General features: G+C 35.0%; 1 protein-coding gene and 1 non-coding gene across 2 annotated transcripts; one reads left to right on the top strand and one right to left on the bottom strand.

The window, feature by feature from the left end:
* Positions 1-1,059: 1,059 nt before the first annotated feature.
* LOC137746362 (small nucleolar RNA Z266) lies at positions 1,060-1,164 on the bottom strand. The gene has a single exon (XR_011069832.1). It is a non-coding gene; the product is annotated as a small nucleolar RNA Z266 (small nucleolar RNA).
* A 17,759-nt stretch (positions 1,165-18,923) lies between these two features.
* On the top strand, positions 18,924-21,532 carry LOC137746133 (NAC domain-containing protein 90-like). Its single transcript, XM_068486212.1, has 3 exons — positions 18,924-19,259; positions 19,704-20,041; positions 20,785-21,532. The coding sequence occupies exons 1-3, from the start codon at positions 19,094-19,096 to the stop codon at positions 21,121-21,123; spliced, it is 843 nt and encodes a 280-aa protein (XP_068342313.1). The 5' UTR covers positions 18,924-19,093; the 3' UTR covers positions 21,124-21,532.
* Positions 21,533-21,935: the final 403 nt, after the last annotated feature.

The following is a 21,935-nucleotide window of genomic DNA, read 5'->3' as shown; positions in this document are numbered from 1 at the left end:
GAATAAAACTATTACAATCATTTAGAGGAACGAGAATTTCGAACCGAAAACATATGGGTAAAAACTCAACGTCATATCCACTAAGATATTGAACCACGTGCGCTTGTTACCAAAATACATATTCTAGAAACTTTCATTTGTAAGGTTGCAAAAGAGCTTAGCCTTCGTCTTTCAGCAGGCTATGACTTTGTGTTTTTCCTTGGTCATTTTTCAGCACTTCAACTTTCCAGTTGCGGCGGTTAGGTATTTTCTCAGGTATTAGTTTTTTCTGGTGGACACAGTTTATCGAGTGATGCGGGTGTTGTATTTGGGTTTTTTGAGTTCTCTTTTGATTGTTTTGGGCAATTTGTTGCTTAATTATTTTGTTGTCAAGCGTTTCTACATCGTTCAGTTGCTCTGTAAACATTTAAGATTGAAAGTTTATAGCTTTTGATGGTTGACATAAAACCAGGTTTTGATTGTTTTTGAGAATTTGGATAGTGTTCTTTATAAAACTGAAATGGCCATGTGATTTCTTCTTTCGATTATTTGGTTTTGCTGGGTTGTGTTTTGAGTGTTTTAAGCGATTTGTTGCCTGATTATTTTGTCACTAAGCACTTCTGCGTGGTTGAGTTTCTCTGTAAAGATTTAAAATTAGTTTTTCTCTTCAAAGTTAACAACTTTCGTGTTGGTTTTTAATGTTTGTTCTTCGAGGCATGATTGATCACTATCCCTGTTGGTTTTTAATGTTTGTTCTTTGCATCTATTTTCGTGTTATTTCAAGTGTCAAATTCAGCATCGTTTAACTATTCATAGTGTGTTTGACAATTGTTTTTCTTGCCGTTCCCATGTTTGATTATCGTGCAACAAGTGATTAAGGCGTCTTTTGATGAGATGGACTATGAAATAATAGTGCCAAAAATCGAACCAGGTGCTTGCTACGAAATTATGAATTTTCGCAACAATAAAAAAGAAACAATTGAAGCAGGTGCTTTTTCACACTTCAAAGTTTATGCCAAAAGAAACAATTTATTAAGACAAATAATGCAAATTTTAGCGAGGAACTAGAAGGATAGTGATGAAAGGCAAGTCAGACAAATCCAAATGCCTCAAATAATTGAGTTCATAAAAAATAGGATTTCTCCTCTTTTCACACATCTAATTGAATCATCACTCTTGCCAAATCCCACTTCAAACTCAACAAATTCATCAAAAAAATTGCAAAATAAACCCAGATAGGATTCAAATTTAAAATGTTACCCACCCAAGATCGAGACATTTACAAATTAAAAGTCTACCAAATGGGCCAGAAGCACCCCAATTGACTGAAACACCCAGAATCAAATAGCATGGAAACTATCTGCCTTAGGGTTTCAAGAAAAATCGGGAAAAAGAGCTCCAAAACCCAAAAGGAAAACAGAGCAATGCCTCAGAAAAGCCAGGTGGGAGGAGAGGAGGGTTTCAGAAGGAAAACCCTAAAGAGACCCTCCCCGATGGAGTTTTTCACTATTGCGCAGCTATGACTCAAAACGCTTCCATGGCTAAAAAGGGAAGGCGATCTTAAGGGCCACGCCTAACAAGAACAAACAAATATTGCAGAACAAACATTTAGATTAAAAGTTGCTGAATTTGAATGGAAGAAAACCAGAAAACCCTAATGCCCGAAGAGGCAGAGGAGGCGTATGAAGTGCAGAAGGTGGGAATATATAGGGATGCGGCCTTTGCTCATTTGCTTGTGTGTTGGTTGGGCTTTTTGGTTGTGAGTAGCAGAAGACCCAAAGACTTGGAATTTTCGTGAGGCCCAAAATGTTATAATTGCAACTTTTGTTGGGATGAGATGTTAGAGATTTTGGGCCAAACAAGTTTAGCATTTCATTTGAAAGATGGTGGTGCCAGCCCAATTATCATCTATAGCTTAAAGAATAATATGAATGTTAGCACTTCAACGAGCAATTTTTTAACGTGTTTGAAACACGGCCTAGTACACTAAATCTTAATACAAGTGGTTGAATATTTGAAAAAAAATTTCAACTACTTGTATTATGACACTGCTGTACAGAACTGTGTTCCCAACATACTGAAAAGTCTCTCCACTTCAACATACTAAACTATACGGCTACGGAGATTGTCAATAACGGTTTTCTAATTTTATTTTAAGCAAAACTCTTAACAAAGTAAAGAATATGCCACTTAGTACTACGGTCTAATAGTATTCCTCTTTATTTGTAAATGAGAGGTCATACGTTCGATTCTCACCAAAGGCAAATTTGAACCACATTATTGCTAGCCCATTGTAAGACTAAACTCACATCCTCTCCCTTAATATAGATAATATCTTTTGTAAAAAAATAAAAAATAAATAAAAATAATTAGTTGCTTGACTAACGTAGCATGTATTTTTATCTGATTAAATGCTAGCTAGTTTAAACTCGCAATTTTTTTTCCCTTAATATGAGCCTGCCGACAATAGCTTAGTTGTTTGACTTGAAATTATCTGACTGAGATGTTCAATTCCACACATGTTTTACTAATTATTATATATGACTAATTAACCTAATTAGAAATATTATTTTTGAGTTGATTAAGGATAAGGGTGAATGTCCTCGAAATTTCACAAGTAATTAACAAATTAAAATAGAACGAATTAAATTAAGGTCAACATTCTGTTATGTAGAGGTCAATCGTGCAATTGATTTTTCATTTCCCGTGTCGTATTCCTAATGATGATAGTCCTCACATCAATTTAGTCAGAAAGTAAACAATGACCAATTTTTTTAGCTGCAACAACCGATCACCAAGTCTTTTTTTTTTTTGAACAAAAAGACATAACTAATGACCAAGTCTTGAAAATGAAGAAAAAGAAAAAAATTCGAAATAAAACAGAAGCATACGTAGTATTATTGATACATTTATTTTTACTTTTTACACATATTTTAAATTTTTGATCATCAAATTGAATAAGTTGAAGAAAATTAATGATAAAAATTAATAAAGAGGTGTAGAAAGTAAAAATCAGTGTGAATGTAACACTATTTAAACAGAAATGCATGCATGCATGCATTATGCTATATGAATTTTCCAGGGTTGGGAATGTTGATATTTGACGTCAGGGCATTCAACTTGAATTTCTGAACGTGTTCTTCACATGATTGGATGACTGGGTCGTTTGACACATAAAATAAGCTAGTTCCTCAAGGGAGAGTATGTAATAATTCAAAACTGATAAATAATAATAAGTGAGGCTTATAATATCATATATTGTTTGATACAGTAAAAATGCCACCCTAAGTTATACAGTTGAAATCAAACCAATTTTTATACAGTTGAAATCAAACTAATTTTATAACTTTATAGTTCGTTCGAAAGTGTTTTTAAAACAACTGAAATCACTTTTAGAGAAAATATTTTTCAGTTGTAAAAGCACTTAAAATACTTATTTCATCACCAAAAACGCTTTGGTCATTTTAAAAGCATTTTCAAACGAGCCCTTAGGGATGCTATTACTTAATAAATGTGTAGTTAAAAATATTATTCTTTGACCTATTTATCCGTAAGAATATTGTTCCTAATACGATTTCTTGAGCGCCAATATTTTATTTCTTACATATTTTTGTACTCACTGACAATAATAAATATGTGGAGACATGTTTCCTTAAGATGAGATCAAGAAAGATTATAACTTATTACAATATGGAGTTTATTTCAATACATAACTAGCCTCGAGTTGAGACCAAATTTTTTTATGACATGAAAATGATTCCATTATAGAGTATTACTGATGCAGGCCAATGACTAAAGGCGTTATTACATAAAATTACTGGCAGCTAGGATTTAAGTTTTATAATATAATACATGCATTTTTAGAGTTATAATGCATGTATCTATCTTTAAATTTGTGGCTCATGGAATTCCTAGGTTTATGACATTTTATGAAATCATTTAGTTTTTTAGGAGTTATATTGTAAGCCTTTATTTATTTTTTTTTTTTTATGTCTTTTCATATTTTTCACTTTAAGTTGTAAGCCTATAAATACTTGTATTTGTAAAGAAGAAGGGAAGAACCTGTTTGAATTATCATATTGATATTTGAGTTGTAAACTCGTTTTTATGTGCCTTTCTCTTATGTAAGAGTCTCATGCATTGTTCTTTCTAGTGTCTACGTTGTAGACTGGTATTAGAACTAAATTTTATAGGGTTTTCAAGCCTCTCCTCGCACTAGGAGATAGTGGACCCTACCTATCAATTTATTTTGCTTCTATCCGTTGCGCCCTGGTATCAGAATGTTAGCTTGATCCAAGGGTGGCGCTATATTCAGCATGTCGCAGATGCCATTAGATGAAGATCTTAATCTGGACCTTCCTCCAATATTTGATTGTTGCTTGGATAGTTCATGTCCAATATGTCGTGAAAATTAGTCAGGTGATTGTCTTGTAAATCTTGATCTTCCTCCTGAGTTTGATCGTTCTCCATATAGTACTTATCACTTTTGCTGTCAAAGTTCTTGTGTGGTTTAACGAAATATTGATATGGAATCTTGTGTAATTATTAAAAATGCTGATTACAAAGAATTTTTGAAGTGGAGTTTCATGATTTAATGAGTTCATTGGAAGCTTCTAGATATGTTGATTTAATTAGGGTTGATGTCTTCTACTTCAGAATTTCCAAAGTTTTGCGTGACATTATAAATCAAATGAAAGAGAATGTCAAGGTTGTGAGGTATGCTATTAAGGGTGCTTTTCACACTTCAATAGTCAATATTAAATGCTCCAATTATCTATTTGTTTGGACCTGCAAAGTTCAATTTTATCACTCCAAATCAGATGATCCGAATTCGAGGACGAATTCTCTCCAACCCCACGAGAATGATGCAGGCCAAGGACTGAAGGCGTTATTACATAAAATTACTGGCACCTGGGATTTAAGTTTTATAATATAATACATGCATTTTAAGAGTTGTAATGCATGTATCTATCTTTAAATTTGTGCCTTATGGAATTCCTAGGTTAATGACATTTTATGAAATCATTTAGTTTTTTAGGAGTTATATTGTAAGCCCTTATTTATTTATTTTTATGTCTTTTCATATTTTTCACTTTACGTTGTAAGACTATAAATACTTGTATTTGTAAAGAAGAAAGGGAGAAGTTGTTTGAATTATTATATTGATATTTGAGTTGTAAACTCGTTTTTATGTGCCTTTCTCTTGTGTAAGAGTCTGCTGCTTTGTTCTTTCTAGTGTTTACATTGTAGGCTGGTACTATAACCAAAGTTTATAGGGCTTTCAGGCCTCTCCTCGCACTAGGAGATAGTGGACCCTACCTATCAATTTATTTCGCTTCTATCCGCTGCGCCCTGCATCAATTACTTTAGAGAGGTTTTACTATACAACTAATTAGTGAATTAATCATGCATGGCCTCATGCTAATAGTGTCACATCCCGACCTTGGTCCCAATCACAACCCGGGCTCGACTCTACTGTAGCACGATATTGTCCACTTTAGGCCTTGACCACGCCCTCACGGTTTTGTTTCTGGGAACTCACACGAGAACTTCCCAGTGGGTCACCCATTCTGGGATTGCTCTCGCGCAAACTCACTTAACTTCGGAGTTCCTACGGAATCCGAAGCCAGTAAGCTCCCAAAAGGCCTCGTGCTAGGTAGAGATAGGAATATACATATAAGGCTTACATGATCCACTCCCCTGGGTGATGTGGGATGTTACAATCCACCCCCCTTAGGGGCCCGACGTCCTCGTTGGCATACTTCTGGCTAGGGATTGACTCTGATACCAAATTGTCACATCTCAACCCGGGCCCCCACCACAACCCGGGTTCGACTCTACTGTAGCATGATATTGTCCGCTTTGGGCCCCGATCACGCCCTCACAGTTTTGTTTATGGGAACTCACACGAGAACTTCCCAGTGGGTTACCCATTTTGGGATTGCTCTTGTGCGAACTCGCTTAACTTCGGAGTTCCTACGGAATTCGAAGCCAGTGAGCTCCTAAAAGGTCTCGTGCTAGGTAGAGATGAAAATATACATATAAGGCTTACATGATCCATTCCCCTGGGCGATGTGGGATGTTACAATTAGTAACGAAATTATTTATTTATAGGTAGTAATTTATTTTTGTCAAATTCATGTAAGCTTTTAACATTCCTTAACAATTTACTAGTTCTTGCAATTCAAGGAAAATATGTAAATTTTGTCAAAATTTCAAGAAAACGAACACGTTTGTAACATGTTGGGAAAATTACAAGAAAATTGTAATATTCTTCTAAGAAGCATGTAGACAATTAGGCTGAGGTGCAGGTATCTCGCTCTCTTTAAGGAGATTGAAGCCCACTGTGGTTTGACAAAAGTTCATGAACTAGTGCATCAGTATATCTCTTGACTTGTCTCATCCAGGATACAAATAAAGAAGAGTCCAAAGCTCCACCACAAGAATACCCTTCTTTGGCCAATAAGTAAAAGATAGAAAGTATGGAGGAATAAAAATGTAGTTGTGAGGAAATTGGTAGTGGGATCATAAATAAAAAGATAATGGGAAAAATGCTAATAATTATATGTTTATTATTAAATTAACAAAGAAAAAAGGTTACAAGAGTTACAAAAGTTGAAATGCTAAAGATTCAGAAAGGGATTCTCTCTAGATCCTTTCCACCAAATACACCCAATCATCTAATCCAAGCCCTTAAAATTTGATCCAACGGCTAAAGGTATATTAACTTTTAAATAGGCTTCCTGTTTTTAGCCATTGGATCAAATTTCAAGTGTCCGGATTTGTTGATTGGGTTGGATTTGGTGGATGGGATCCGGAAAGGATCCATTTCCTAAAGATTCCATCTTAATTTCCCACTAACCACGAATAATGAAAAATAAACTTACTTTTCCACTAACAACCAAACAATGACAATTATAATTAATTTAATATTAAAAATGAACCAACATAACATTTATAAAATATAAATCTAATTTACACACACACACATCATCCATGCGCTAATTTTCTCCACAAATTAATGCAATTAATTCATTGTCCTTGATTTGTAGAAGTTCACAAAATATCACATATCCAAAATTGAAAATTGAAACATATCGATATTAAGTCATGTGAAAGCTAAACAAAATCAATTTGCAGATTTACAGCATAATTACATAACTATCTTTTTCAAGACATTTGAGCGTGGTCTATGTCCAGTACAAATTGAATCTAATCTGAGCCTTTTGAATTTTTTGATTTCCTATTTTCAAACTTCACTCTTTTGTTGCTTTCCGGAGCCCATTTAAGTGATGTGCGTGGTACAAAGATCTATCAATCAGGCAAGCTAGGAACGATTCATTCCCTTCTTTGATTATGTCATTGCGCGTGAATTGATATCTGCATTTTGCAACCTTAAATTGCAGACGAGGAAAGAATATATGTTTGACATCATAAGTTTTTGTTGACTTCTTTTGTTGACTACTTTGTGACTCATGCATTGACTAATTGCAAATATAAAGAGTTTGTCGTTTCTTAGAAACCAAACTATTATCTATCGCCTAAACATGCAATCATATGGGGCCACGAGTGTTTAAAATTGGCATTTTCTTCAGATCACGCGTTTCTTCTCTTAGAGAGACTTTTCAGTGCGCCATCGGAACATGGACATGTAATTTATTTATCGTTATACAAGTGGATGAACACTTGAATAAAAGAATTTTTCTCCACTTGTATAATGACGTATCGCACTGTATACCGGACACATTGAAAAATCTCTCTTTCTCTTGCTTATAAATATAAATGTCTCATTGAGAAGTCAGGTAAAAGAAAATGGAAAAGAATCCGGCGAGGATCCTCGTCGGATCCTTTCCTGGGATTCCGTGATCGTGACTGTTCATCGTACATCGTGCGGTCAGAAATCATTTCAAATTTTAAAATTTAAAATTAAATATAAATAGTACCTAACGATTTCTGATCGCACGATGTATGATGAACGGTTACAATCACGAGATCCCTAGGATCCCCAAGAAAAGTTTGTACACATGCATATGTCAAAAACTAATTTGTATTACATTTGTTTTATTGAGAGCAATAATAGGGTGATTTTATTGATAAAAACATAACAATACAAGATGTGTCATTCTGAATACATATTCAGATATTCTCTAGTGATCAAATCTTTGATTTGGAGAAAAATTTGCACAACTAATTAGATAAACCATTGCATGGCTACTACCACAAACTACCGGAAACACGAACAATAGACATTACAAATTTGACGCAAAAATGATAGAAACAACAATTTCAACACTGAGTGCCCACACAAAGCAAGGCTGAAACAAACGAGGCCACATCAATTATTGCTAAAACAGCAAGTCAACAACAATTTGCCGTAACAATCGTAAGACAATAAAACTAACTAATCTGTGAATGAACCACCAATTAGTTTCTCTTCATAGTGAGGGCTACACCGCTTACAGCTGCTGGAGTTCTTTTTTTTTTTTCTTTTTCTTTTTTTCTTCTTTTGCACAGAATGAGGGAGCATTATGTACAATATTCTGCAATAAATATTGCAATAGTTTTTAAGGAAAACTAATGACAAATCCAAAAAAACTTTAGTTTTAATGAAAAATGACAAATAAAGGTGTAGTGAATAGTACCAGGGAAAGTTAAAAATGTGGTTTTTCGTTAGAATTGAACAGTACCAGGAGTGTTTTGTTAAGACTCCTTAGTTTTTATGTTTGATGTCCTTTTGAAGAAAGAATATTGATGAAAGTACCCTGAACTTCTATGAAGAAGTTGGATTTGACACCTTTAAGTCCCTACAATATTGCAGAAATTTTGGATTGTTCCTTTGGATTAAAACGGTTGAAAGTTACGTTTCTCTCCTCTACCTACAATCTCATCAAAGAATTTGACAGGTGTTGGTGATCGTTGCATTCATGAGTAAGAAATGAATTGAGGGCTTGTTTGGAGCTGTTTTGTAAAAAGTACTTATACTCATTACATGGAATAGTGTGGTCAATGGATTTCATAGTTGAGTCAACCTACTCTAATACGATAAAAGAACTTGAGGTTCTACTCTAAAACAAATTGGCAACACAAGAGTTGCTCAACTTCTTACAAACCTTTACAAGGTTCTTATTTTTTTTTTATATTGGACATTTCTTCGCATCGTCACACATCCATTCCCCTATGGTTGTTGGCTTACATAGTTAGGTTATACCATAATGAAAGAATTAAGTTGAGAGTCCACCCAAAGCTATTAGCAATAAGAGGAGTGAGTAACCCAACCAACTCCTTATGGCCTTGTTTGTTTGTCTTCACGAAGCTTTATAGGACCAAACTACATTAAGAGATAGTGTAGTTATGTATTTTTTATCCGCAGTGACTAGCTTAATGGGATTACGAGGGACTCGCCTCAACTAGCACCCTGGTTAAACAATTTTAGCGAGACCCCCCAAAAAGCAAAGGACTGCTAAGACTTGCTTCGCTTTGCAAAGCGAGAGCTCAGTTCCAACAATCATTGAAAATTGGTCTGATCCTCCCGGAAAGAGAAGCTCGATGACTCAAACCTTTGATCTTCGTCGCTGTTTGCCGCACATCTACAGAAAGGCTTTGAATTCCACACTATCTGTTACTGACTTGCCCGTGCTGCAGAGATCACTCATTTTCACAGCTGCCAACAAGATGAAGAAGGCATTGGATCTCAAATCATCGAGCTCCAGCTCAAGAAGAGTCTTGGGTCGGCCGGGCTCAGGTCTCTGGAAGCCCAAAAGGGTTATCATGGCGATGGGTGAGCTAATAAGGATCCAAATGGGGATTTCAATGGTCAGCTTAATTTCTTCACTTTTTCATTTCTCGTTTGTAATTTTTGTTTATCTAACTTAGAAGGGTTTAAATTTGTTTTGATTTATTTTTAGTAGGTAATGTTTGGTTTTTATAATTCTAATGATAAGATGAGATTGTTTAGCTCAAATCTGAGAGTGGTCTGGTCATTTTGGATTGCAAAAATTGTTTCTTTGCTGAATGTAGTTTGATATGATGAAATTTTTATGTGTTAATTAATCAAAATCTTCGTTTCAAGCTAGTATGTTGCATCGAATGCATAGTTTATAGTCAGTATTTTTAAGCTTTTTGTTTAAGGGTCGTTTGCATTAGAGCTGTTTCAGCAGCTTAAGTCCTTTGATTTCACTGACCAACAAGAATGCGATCTTGCCGTTGCACCCTTCCCTCCCCTTTTTCTCAATAGGAAAATATTATAGTTGATGGCTTTAGCAGTCTGGCACTGCACTAGCATTGCACCAAACACTTCACTATTCTTATCTTGCTTAGTCCAAGCCAAGCCAGTCTAGCTTAGTCCCTGAAGCTAATCTAGTTTGAGATAATCTAATGCAACAAATGTACTTATAAGTCCTTATAGGTAGACCTGGCATTTTCAACCCAACCTGTTAACCCGACCCGATTCGACCCATTAAAATTAGGTTTCGGGTGGGTGATAAACGGGTCGGGTGGTTAACCGATCAACCCGTTAAATAACGGGTAATTTTGGGTGAACCCGCGAAACCCGTTAATCACCCGTTTATTGAGGACTTTTGTGTAATTTCAATAGTCTTAATAGAAAACCCTCAGACCTCAGTCCATCTCCACTCTCATGCACACCGTGCTCCTTCGGTCCTTCACTTCTAGCTCCAGACCTCCGATTATCTCCCTCATCCTCTTCTTGCAACTTCTCTTTTGTCCATCCTCAAGATTGCTCCTGGTAATCCTCTCTTTTGTTGTTTTGGATCCGATTTCTTATGTTTTTGTTTCTGGGTTCTTCTAAAAGTGTGGATTTTTATTGATTGGAATTTGGAATGAAATTAATGCTTACCCATGTCATCAATTTGGGGTTTTGTTTCATGCTGCTTTCGTTGTCTCTTTTTGTGGTGTTCAAAATTAAAATTGCTTCATGGGTTTGATGCTTGGAATGAATTTAGGGTTGGAATTGTTTGCAAAATTATGGGTTTTCAATTGTTTTCTGAAATGGGATTGTGTGAAATTGGACTACTGGGATTTGGTAGATGGTTACAATGTAGTTTAGAAAGATTAGTTCTTTTGATTTTTGGGAATTCGGGGTCCATTTCAATTTCTAATTTGGATTATATTAAGTCATAGTAGTCATTGCTTTCGGTTGTCTCAACTTCCTTGGCATCTGATGCATCTTATGTTTATGGTTAGTGTAGATGGATATCGATGAAGAGAACACTGAGGCTATGGAAATATCAACAATCAATCTAAGTGATATGCCAGGTACAACAAGTGCACCAAGTCCTTCAAAGAGAAAGGCTAAAGGTATATGAGTAGGTAAGATACGTCAAAAGAGATCCCGGGTTTGGACTTTGTTTGAAGAATTGCCTGTTGGTCCTGATAATAAACAACATGCGAAGTGTAAAAACTGTGGGATAGTTTACGTATGTGATAGTAATTGTGGGATGAAAAACCTATTGAATCATATGAATTTGTGTAGTAAAAAACATCCTATTGATATAAAGAAATCTCAAGTTGGACTGCATTCTCCTTAGTTTAACCATATTAGTTTTTGTGAGCTATTAATTGAGGCTATAGTTAAACATGATTTTCCTTTTAGGTTTGTTGAATATGAGGGCATTAGAACTTTGTTTAAATACATATCTCCTGATATCAAATTGCCTTGTAGATGTCACATCCCGGCTCGAGGTCCACCATATCCCGGGCCTGCTCCACCACCGTAGCACGATATTGTCCGCTTTAGGCCCCAACCACTCCTTCACGGTTTTGTTTTTGGGAATTCACACAAGAACTTCCCAGTGGGTCACCCATCATAGGAGTGCTCTCGCACGCTACTCGCTTAACTTCGAAGTTCCCATGGAACTTGAAGCCAGTGAGCTCCCAAAAGGCTTCGTGCTAGGTAGGGATGAGAATATATATATATAAGGATCACTCCCTTGGGCGATGTAGGATCTTACAGTAGAAATACTGTTAAGAAACATGTGTTGAGGATGTTTGAAGATGAAAAGATAAGACTTCGAGATTGGTTAAATGCAATTGAGGGAAGAATTTGTTTAACATCAGATCTATGGTCTTCTGCTGCAACTGATGGATATCTCACACTCACAGCTCACTTTGTTGACAAAGAATGGAAAATGCACAAAAGAATTTTAAATTTTTGTCATATGCCTCCTCCACATACTGGGGTTGCTTTGTCTGAAAAACTTAAGGCCTTATTAGTTGAGTAGGGGATTGAAAAGAAATTGTTTTCCATTACTTTGGATAATGCCTCTGCAAATATTGTTCTGTTGAGCTATTGAACAAAACAATTAAATTTTAGAGGTTTGCTATTAATGGATGAAAAGTTTTTCCATGTTTGTTGTGCTCACATCCTAAACTTGATAGTCCAAGATGGACTAAAGGAAATTGATGGATCAGTGACGAAAGTTCGTGAGTGCATCAAATATATAAAGTGTTTAGAAGCGAGAAAAAATAAGTTTTTTGCTTGCGTTGCACAAGTAGGATTGGCAAGTAGTAAAAAAGGGTTGAGATAAGATGTGCCTACTAGATGAAATTCAACATATACAGTACTGGATAGTGCTATTTTCTATCGTCGTGTTTTTCTCAATTTGGCACTTGTTGATTCTAATTTTAGTTCATGTCCTTCATTGGAAGAGTGGGATAAAATAGAGAAGATTTTCAATTTCTTGGGGTATTTTTATGAAGTTACTTGCTTATTTTCCAGAACAAATTACCCTACATCAAACTTGTTTTTTACAAAAATGTTCAAAGTCCATTATTGTATTCAAGATGCTATGGAAGATTGTGATGATTTCATGAGACGGATGGGGAGTTATATGAATTTAAAGTTTGAAAAATATTGGTCAGAGTATAGTTTGATTCTTGCTGTTGTAGTGATTCTTGATCCTCGCTATAAATTGGAATTTGTAGAGTGAGGTTATGACAAACTTTATGGTGAGGATTCTAGAGAGTTGAAGGATGTTAGTGGTACATTGTTTGCACTATTTGGTCGTTACATGGACAAGTTCTCTCATCTTCTTGTATCCAACTCATTCAATCAAACTCCTACTCAAATAAAAGTTGGAGACAAATTTTTTGAGGTAGTATTCATATTTGTTATTCCTGTTTTTATATTTTTAATATGCATCTTTATATTGTTCGTTGACGTCATTGTTTCTATTTTGTTTTTATATGTAGGAATTTGATAATATTTACCAAGATGGGTCAACTTCAAATGAAAAAACTGAATTACATCTATATCTTGAAGAAAAGAGACTTGATAGAAAACAAGAGTTGGATATTCTTTCATGGTGAAAACTGGAGCAATTTCGTTATTCTGTACTTTCTCGTATGGCTTCTGATGTGTTAACAATTCCTATCTCAACTATTGCCTCGAAATCAACATTTAGTATTAGTGGTAGAGTTCTTGATCAATATCGAAGTTCTTTGTTGCCTAAAACCGTTCAAGCCTTACTATGTACTAGAGATTGGCTTTTTGGCAAAGGAGGTAAATTTTATATTACTTTGTTATTTTTTTTCTTACATAATAGATTATAATTGTTTTCCTTTTTTTCCTTTTATGTTTAGCTTTAGAGAAATAGGGTGCTGACTTGGAAGAACTCACTGAAGAAATTTTTGACATGAGTTTTATCGAAAACTCGGGACAATGCTCCAATAGTATTAGTCTTGATTAAGCATGGTATGTATTTTCCACAATAAAGTGAAAACCTGTTTTGTTTGCCTATGAATTCACTACTTCCAGCATCCTTGTTTATTTGAATTTGTTGTACTGGGTTGAGTTTAATTGTGTTTTGTGGGTATGTTGCAGATTTTTGGGTGTTCGATATGCAAATTCTTCCTTGAAGTAGCGATGTAATTGGGCGGTACATCTTGGTGATGTTGAATACGACATAAGATGTTAGACTGTTAGTTAATTAGTTGATTTGGAAAACCCTTATGGAGTTTTATTAATTAGTTGATTTGGAAGAATTTTGGGTGTTCGATTGCCCCATGGCGTATAGCTATGCTTCACATTTTGTAAAACCCTTATGGAGTTTTATTTATTAGTTGATTTGGAAGATTGTAGTTTAATACATATACATATACATATATATATATATATATATATATATATATATATAAAAGATGTTAGGCTGTTTGTTAATGTTTGTAATTTTGGGTAAAAGATGTGTAATTTGTACTGGAATGCAAAATGTAAAAAAAAAAAAAAAAAAAAAAAAAATTGGTAACAGGTGAAACAGTTGACTTATTAAGCTTAACGGGTTGGGTTCAGATGACCCGATCCGTTTATAGGTCTACTTATAGGGTTTCTCACCTTTTTATTATAGGACCATATTTCTTCACATCTTCACAACACTCCTCCCTTAAGGTTTCTATCTTATGCACTCCCCACTTTGTTTGTCTTCTCTATTAGTTTATTAAGTCTAAAGAAAACATGACAGAGGCTACTTAGTACTACGGTCTAGGGGTATTCCTCTTCATTAGTAAGTGAGAGGTCTTGGGTTCGATTCTCGCCAAAGGCGAATTTGAACCACATTATTGCTAGCTCATTGTGAGGCTTAGCTCACTTCCTTACCTTTTTAGTATAGATAATATCATTTGTTTAAAAAAAAAAAAAAAAGCTAAGAGAGAAAAGGAGATTATAAAAATGACTTCAATATTAATTAAGGTTAAGTCAATCAACATTTTATGCTTTTAAGGAGATGTAAATAAAGACCCTAACAAAAAGAAGATGTTAATAAAGAGAAATATTAGAAAGGCATCCTGACTTTAGTTGGAGACAAAATCTGTTTTTATTACCTTAGTTGAAGAGAATAATTGTTTCAGTTGACTTACACTAGAAAGTGGAAGTCTATCAATTTATACTGAAATATGAGATTATTTATTGATCAAGCTAAACCAAATTCCTTCTCTTTTTTACTTTATAGAAGGTCGCGAGTTAATTAGCATTGCCAATTTGCCATAGATATAACATGATTAAAGAACATCTTTAAAATACTTATAGATTATTTATTCATAATTTCGTATTTATAATAAATATAAAATGCTAAAAAATCATCTTTTTAAATCACAATTATAAACCACTTTATGTGGCATGTCACGTTATCATTGCTTCACTTATCAATTCATGTGAGGTCGTTATATATTAAACTTAATTTGCCTAGCTAGCCACATTTGTAATATTAGGCAGAAATATACATCTTCACGTATTTGCATGTCATGACTAAAACTTGTTGCCCAAAGTCGGCAGAGGAAGGAGTGGGGACCTGATGGCGCCACTTGCCACTGTAAGGAAAGCAGCCCTTCGTTTCTTTTGTCAGTTCAAAGCTTCGTATCTTCCAAACATTTCTATATGCGCGTTTCTTTATTTTCTTCAGAGGTCAAATTTTGAAAAGCTTCTGCGTTGTTGCGGTCTTAAATTTTCATTTTTATGAGATTTCGATTGTTTGAATGATTGAAAGTCTGAAAGACAATATTGGAGAAACAAACTAACAAAGGATTCATGGAAAATATTTTTCTTCCTTTTCCCTCTTTTGGTAAAGGAGGAAAAAGGGCTAGTTCGGTTGTTTAAACACAGAGGAATGAAAAATGTTGGGTTCCACATTGGGTATATAACAAAGTAACATACAATAAATACATGAAAGATTTTACTCATAATATTATCGAGATACTTTGTGATATAAATCTAACACTTGTTAATAGGTGGTTAAGTCGGAAAAATGCCGATGATATTAGTGGTGGATCATGCTGGACCTAAAATGTTTATCAAGAAATTGGGAGAAGTTAGTGTGTGTTTTCTTTTTCATTAACTTAATTATATAGAATTAAAGTTACTTGGAGACTCGGAGACTAAGCTTCCTTATTTACGCGATTAAAGAACTGAACTAAGTAAGATATTACCTAATAATCATAAGAGGACAACCACATGATTAATAATAATATCTACAAATAAATGTAAAGGATCAAGGAAGAAGTTACAGTACTAGTTGGTATGTTTTGTTGGACTGTAAACAGAAGAATATTTGCTCCAAGTAACAAGTAAAACCATGCTATGCATGAACTATTGGACAGTTAAGTTTTGTCCAGGTTCTGAAGACATTTCAGCGTGGTCACCAAGAAACATTAAAGTTTTACCCCATTGCGCGTGAAATCGCATGTGATTGTCATTATAGTCTGCAACTTTAAACTGTTTATGACTAATTGACTTTAGTCTTTCTCAGAAACCGAACAGATTTTTATATAATCTCTCTAACCTTCTTTTACGATTGAAAATTCAAACTCAGACTCGATCTAATATTTGGGGGGCCACGATTCAATTGGTATCATCTTAAGCATGAGCCCGAATCTTTGCGACAGATTTGTAATGTCGGTGAGGTAGCTGAAAATCGATTTATTCATTATGTTTGTTATTTGCCTTACACCGTTAATGTCACCGAATAAAATATACTCATGTTGCACTCATTGAAATGAGCGGTTTACTCATTATGTTTGTTTAATTGCCTTCAAATCAGATACCATTTGTGCTTGAGTTTAGAGAGTGTCTTATTCCTCGATCGTGTTGATTAATAAAGAAGTTTACACTTCGTGTTGATTAAGTGGTAAAGGCTTCAAAGCTGGTACTGATCGATCGTTGATGTAGGATTAATTGTTTTCCTTCTTTTGTCCGGCACAAACCAAGAAACTGTCCAATGCAAAAATGGTCGCTAGGGGTTAGGAAAAAATGATAATAGATCTCATTGTTTTGTATAAGAATTAGAGAGTTAAACGAAAAATAACATACACATATGATAAGAGATAACTTGGTACGTAATTTCCATGACTTACCCCAGAGTTAGGCCATCCACTGCCACTAGACCACCACTGCCAGGTCGAATTGCTGCTTGTTGCACCACCAGGGGCCATTGCGCTAGGTTCTTTGTATCGATCACACAACAAAAGACCTCTTTAGCGGGGAACGTGTTAGCAGTAAAAGTAGGAAATTCGTCGGATTAGAATTTTGCCAATTCCTTTCTCGCTAGGTTGTCGATGAATCGATACAGGACCAATGTGAAGTCTAGGCCGATGTACTTTTTGATAAAAAATCCTACGCCGAGGAAAATATTTTTATCAGAAAGTAATCAATAGTGACTAGACAAATCTTTCTCGACGTAGAATTTTTTTGTCAGATCTTTGGAAATTATATTGTGTTTTACATGACTACATCGTTATTAAACATGGAAAATGACACTTGGAAAACAAATTCAAATTTGTGCTTTAGAATTTAGAAGATTACAAAAAGTCGTATTCCTCTCATTTAATTACGTAAAATTTAAAGCACGCAACGATAGTTTATTCAAGAAAAAAGAAAAACTTATAATAAATAAGCTTCACACGATCAGCTTTACACACTGTGCCTTCACATTTCAACTTTCCATCTCTTTACTCTCTCCATTCTTTTTCAGGTGCTCTGGTGTGTATCGGTTGATGGGATAAATTGTTGCAATATCCTCTCTTCCATATATGTTCCGGTTTTATCCCATTTATCGTGAAAAAAATCAGGTGACAAATTATTTGGCAAACTGTGTATCGATCATATGTTGGGATATCTTGGTGGGATTCATGTCCCAATTGCAACTTGTGCTCATAATCTTTCAGAGCTCCCAAATTTTCATTTCTCTTAGAAGTTCTCTTGATTTTTTTTTTTTGGTAATAATTTTCTATTTCTTATTAGGGTTTGGCTTCATATCCCTTCTAACTTACTGTATCTTTACTTTTTTTCTTCAATAAATATATTCACAATAATGTTTTTTTCCTAATAGCAATGCTGAAATGAATGTGACATCATTGTTTTAATTATAAAAAATAAAAAATAAACCGGAGAAGATGTGAATTATATAGTCGAGTAAAAAGGTTGACTATCATATTCATGCATGTAAATAAAAATCATTCGGCCAAACTCTGTTACCCTAGACGAGTGATTGGTTGGAACATTGGAAATTTCATACCTAGCCGTATTTGTGTAGATTTTCCCTCCCTCTCCAACCAATTAAATCTCTCCCAGCTCAACTAATCAAGAGGGCTCTTGAAATGTTGCTATAATTACTTTATATTAATAGGCAGTAATTTTCTCCTACAATTAAACAGAATCATTTAAAATGCAATGTTCAGTATTATGCAAATCCAAAAACAATATTGTATTGATCCAATATCTAAAAAGTTAGACTATAGTTTTGATGAGTAAAACAGAAAGCATGCTCATCTTATCCTACGTACAAGTAAATTTCTTTTATGTATGTATGAGTCACATATATGTTATTTAATTCGCATTAATGTGAGTTCATAATATATAAATTAAAACAACATAATGTACAAGTGATGAATTGCCTCGTGGTTAGGTTCTTTTTCTTCAACTCATTGCATCTTGGGTTCAAACTATCCCTCTCCCTTGTATAGACGGAAATCATAGTGGTTCAAATCAACTAAATTATGATGGTACGAGAGCATCATGTTTTGACACCATCTAAGTTTTCTCCTCATCCTTTGTATTTGTATTGAAAACGGCTAGTTTGGACTATGGTGCCTTATCTCTGATGCTTTCTTCCATGCCTTATCAGAGTACACGATTTAAAAATGGTCTAACGATTAATATATGCTAATCGTCTTGAGAAGAATTAAAAGGGATAAACGCAAATAGTATAACAGCGGGTGCAGTGTAAAGACCCCAGAGACTTTCGCACAAGGACATGCCATATACATGCATATTGACTGATTCCAAGAAAGTCAAGATGAGGAGGGACAAGGGTTTTCTTCGTCCACAAGCGCGTGGAAATTTCCAAGCAATTAACTAAAAATTTTGTCTTTCCTTTCTCCTTTCACTCGGCATCATTTTTGCTCGATCATTTGGCTAACACAGGCCATTCCATAATCATCTGCTATATATATAATGTTTGAAACCTACGTAACTGAAAAACATCAAATTAGTACCACATAGAAACTTGAACTAGCTACTAGCTTTGAGCTATTCCTATTTATTTTGGGTAGCTGGTAGTAGCTAGTGTTATTAAGGTTAGGGTAGAGGGAGGGAGATCGAGAGACAGATGCAATGGAGGATTTACCACCTGGATTTAGATTCTCTCCAACAGAGGAAGAGCTGATTTCGTTTTACCTGCAGAACAAACTTGATGGGAGGAGTGAGGACTTGAACCGAGTTGTGGATCGAATCATACCCGTTGTCTACATTTACGAGTTTAATCCATGGGAACTCCCACGTAATTCAACCTCTCTCTCGCTCTCTCTCTCTCTCTCTCTCTCTCTCTCTCTCTCTCTCCCCCTCTTCCCTCCCTACCTCCCTCCCTTTCCCCCCCTCCCTCCCTCCCTCCCTCTTTAATTGTTGGATTTATGCTAGCTTCTGGCTTGCTTAACTCTAGGAAAATGTTGGTTTTAGTGTACTGAATATACATTTGATAATTTTAATCTATATGATGCATACTTAACATTATGAGGCCAATATGCATGTCTCAATCAGATTTTCCCTCTTTTGGGACAATAGATAGACCAAGAAAAACGTGACATATGAAGCTAGCTACGCTTAAGATGCAATTTTCTGAAAGCACTTATTTATTCACGCATATGCAGTGCTTCAACTATTGTATTTTATAGTTGGGAATATACTTTACATGTACTTTAATTAATTATGGTTACTAATTAAACAGAGGCTGCCGGAGAGGCGATCCATGGAGATCCAGAGCAGTGGTTCTTTTTCATCCCAAGACAAGAATGTGAAGCTCGAGGAGGGAGACCGAGACGACTCACAACAACTGGGTATTGGAAAGCAACAGGATCTCCAAGCACTGTTTACTCTTCCAATTCCAGTAACTATCGTGCCATCGGCCTCAAAAGAACCATGGTTTTCTATACTGGCAGAGCTCCCCATGGAAAGAAAACGGAGTGGAAGATGAATGAATACAAAGGCATTGCAATTCATGCAGATGATAATAATCAACCATCAATGACCGCCTCCTCATCAAACCCTAGTACTCCTACTCCCACGGTACGTACGTACTAATTAATTTCTTAGTTCAAACTGAACATCGTTTTTTTTTTAATTCACAAATTCAATTATTTGCAACACAATGATCTAGGTTTTCTGACGACATAGTTTGACGAAAATCTACATTTATTGTCTGATGTTTATGTGTTTGTGTATATGTATAATATTTGAGAGATTACATGATGATGCGGGAGGTAGACTTTGAAGAAAACAATTTGAAGACCACTATAATGCATTGGAATAATAAGGTTGTGTATTTTAATGACATAGGAACTTGTTAAGTGTGGTTTAGTCCATCTGCTGCGTATTTTAATGACAAAAGGACATTTAAATGACATAGGAACTTGAAGAAAACAATTTGAAGACGACTATAATGCATTGGAATAATAAGGATATGTATTTTAATGACATAGGAACTTGTTTTCTTCAAGGTCTGCCTCCCGCATCATTACAAGTGAATGATTTTGTCCATCAGCTGCAAGTTGCACCATATATATTCAAAAAGCATATATATATATATTGGGCACACAAGAGGATATTTAGTTAGTTTGTAGAACGACACTAACAAAGACGGAACATGTTAGTGGCACCACAAGGCCACACAGTTTTTAAGCGACTTCTTTGATGGCTTACGGCATTGAGTTTTCAGTGCTGTTAATTAGCATCTAAACCAATTTAATTAACAATACTTCATAATTCATATTAATTATTATGTTGATGTATGTTGGCATGTATGCATGCAGTTAAGGCAAGAATTCAGCTTATGCCGAGTATACAAGAAATCGAAATGCCTTAGGGCATTTGACAGGCGACCTCCAGGGATTGAGATCACAAGAAACCCTAACTTAAACATTCAAGCAGCTCCTGCTCAGGCTACAGATCATCTGGATAAGGGTTTGACAACGTCGAATAGGAACCCTCAGAATATGGAAGGGAGAACAAACTCAAGCTCACCGGAGAGTTCATCCTCAGGAGGCCATGGCTCTCAATCCTCTCAACCAGAACAAAGTGGGACTTTGCCAATGGCCGTTAATAATGAAGCTATTTGGGATTTGGATCAATTGATAAATTTGTTGCTTTAAGGGGATAGGAAGAAATACTAAGTAGTACGGCATTACCACGTTATCTAAAATCCTTAAATAGAATGTCTAGCTACTAAGAAAATAAACTAGTGCGCGTGGAATCATAATCACTCATATGTACTTATGTAGGGTTTAATCACTCTAAGGTAGAGTTAATTTGTACTGGAATTGGGGAAGAAAAACCAAATTCAAAGGCTATTGTACTAGACATGTCCTGATCACAAGCCTAACCTATCTTGATCCGTTTTGCTTCCTTTGTAACAAACAATTGGGTTCCTTATCTGTTGTGCTTTCATATGTATGTATGTTAATTTCTTGGACTACTATTCTGTATAGCCTTGAAAGTTTGCAGAAGTGATATTAGAATTTATCACTTGTATTGTTATGTGTAGGTAATTAAATTTTTGAGAATTGTTGTCATTTGAAGGCCAATTGATACAAGTAATTCACTATTAACTTTATATATATCAACTGCACAAAATTGATATTTTTCAATTAAAAGTTTGGTTCAAATTTTTTTTGGTTCGATCATTTTTGCATTTCTAGTTTTTTCCCATGCATTCCTCCAATTTTTTCAACCTCTGAATTGATTAATTTAAAAGAGATTCAAAGGACAAAAACAAGAGGCGAAGTGTGAAGAAAGAGAAAACGAGAGTGTAAAAATCATTACTTTTTTGTCTACTGAGCAACGTGTCAAACTTTTTCAAAATGGTACCAAATGGAATATCATGTGATCATAAATTAATGTATGCTAGATTGACTAGTCAAACTCACCAGTCAACTATGTTAGTTAAGCAAACAAAAATCTAGCA

This window comes from Pyrus communis, chromosome 9 (genome assembly GCF_963583255.1).
Source record: "Pyrus communis chromosome 9, drPyrComm1.1, whole genome shotgun sequence".
In the NCBI taxonomy this organism is placed as follows: domain Eukaryota; kingdom Viridiplantae; phylum Streptophyta; class Magnoliopsida; order Rosales; family Rosaceae; genus Pyrus; species Pyrus communis.
The sequence above is the reverse complement of the archived record's forward strand: the minus strand, read 5'-3'. Positions and strand labels throughout refer to the sequence as shown.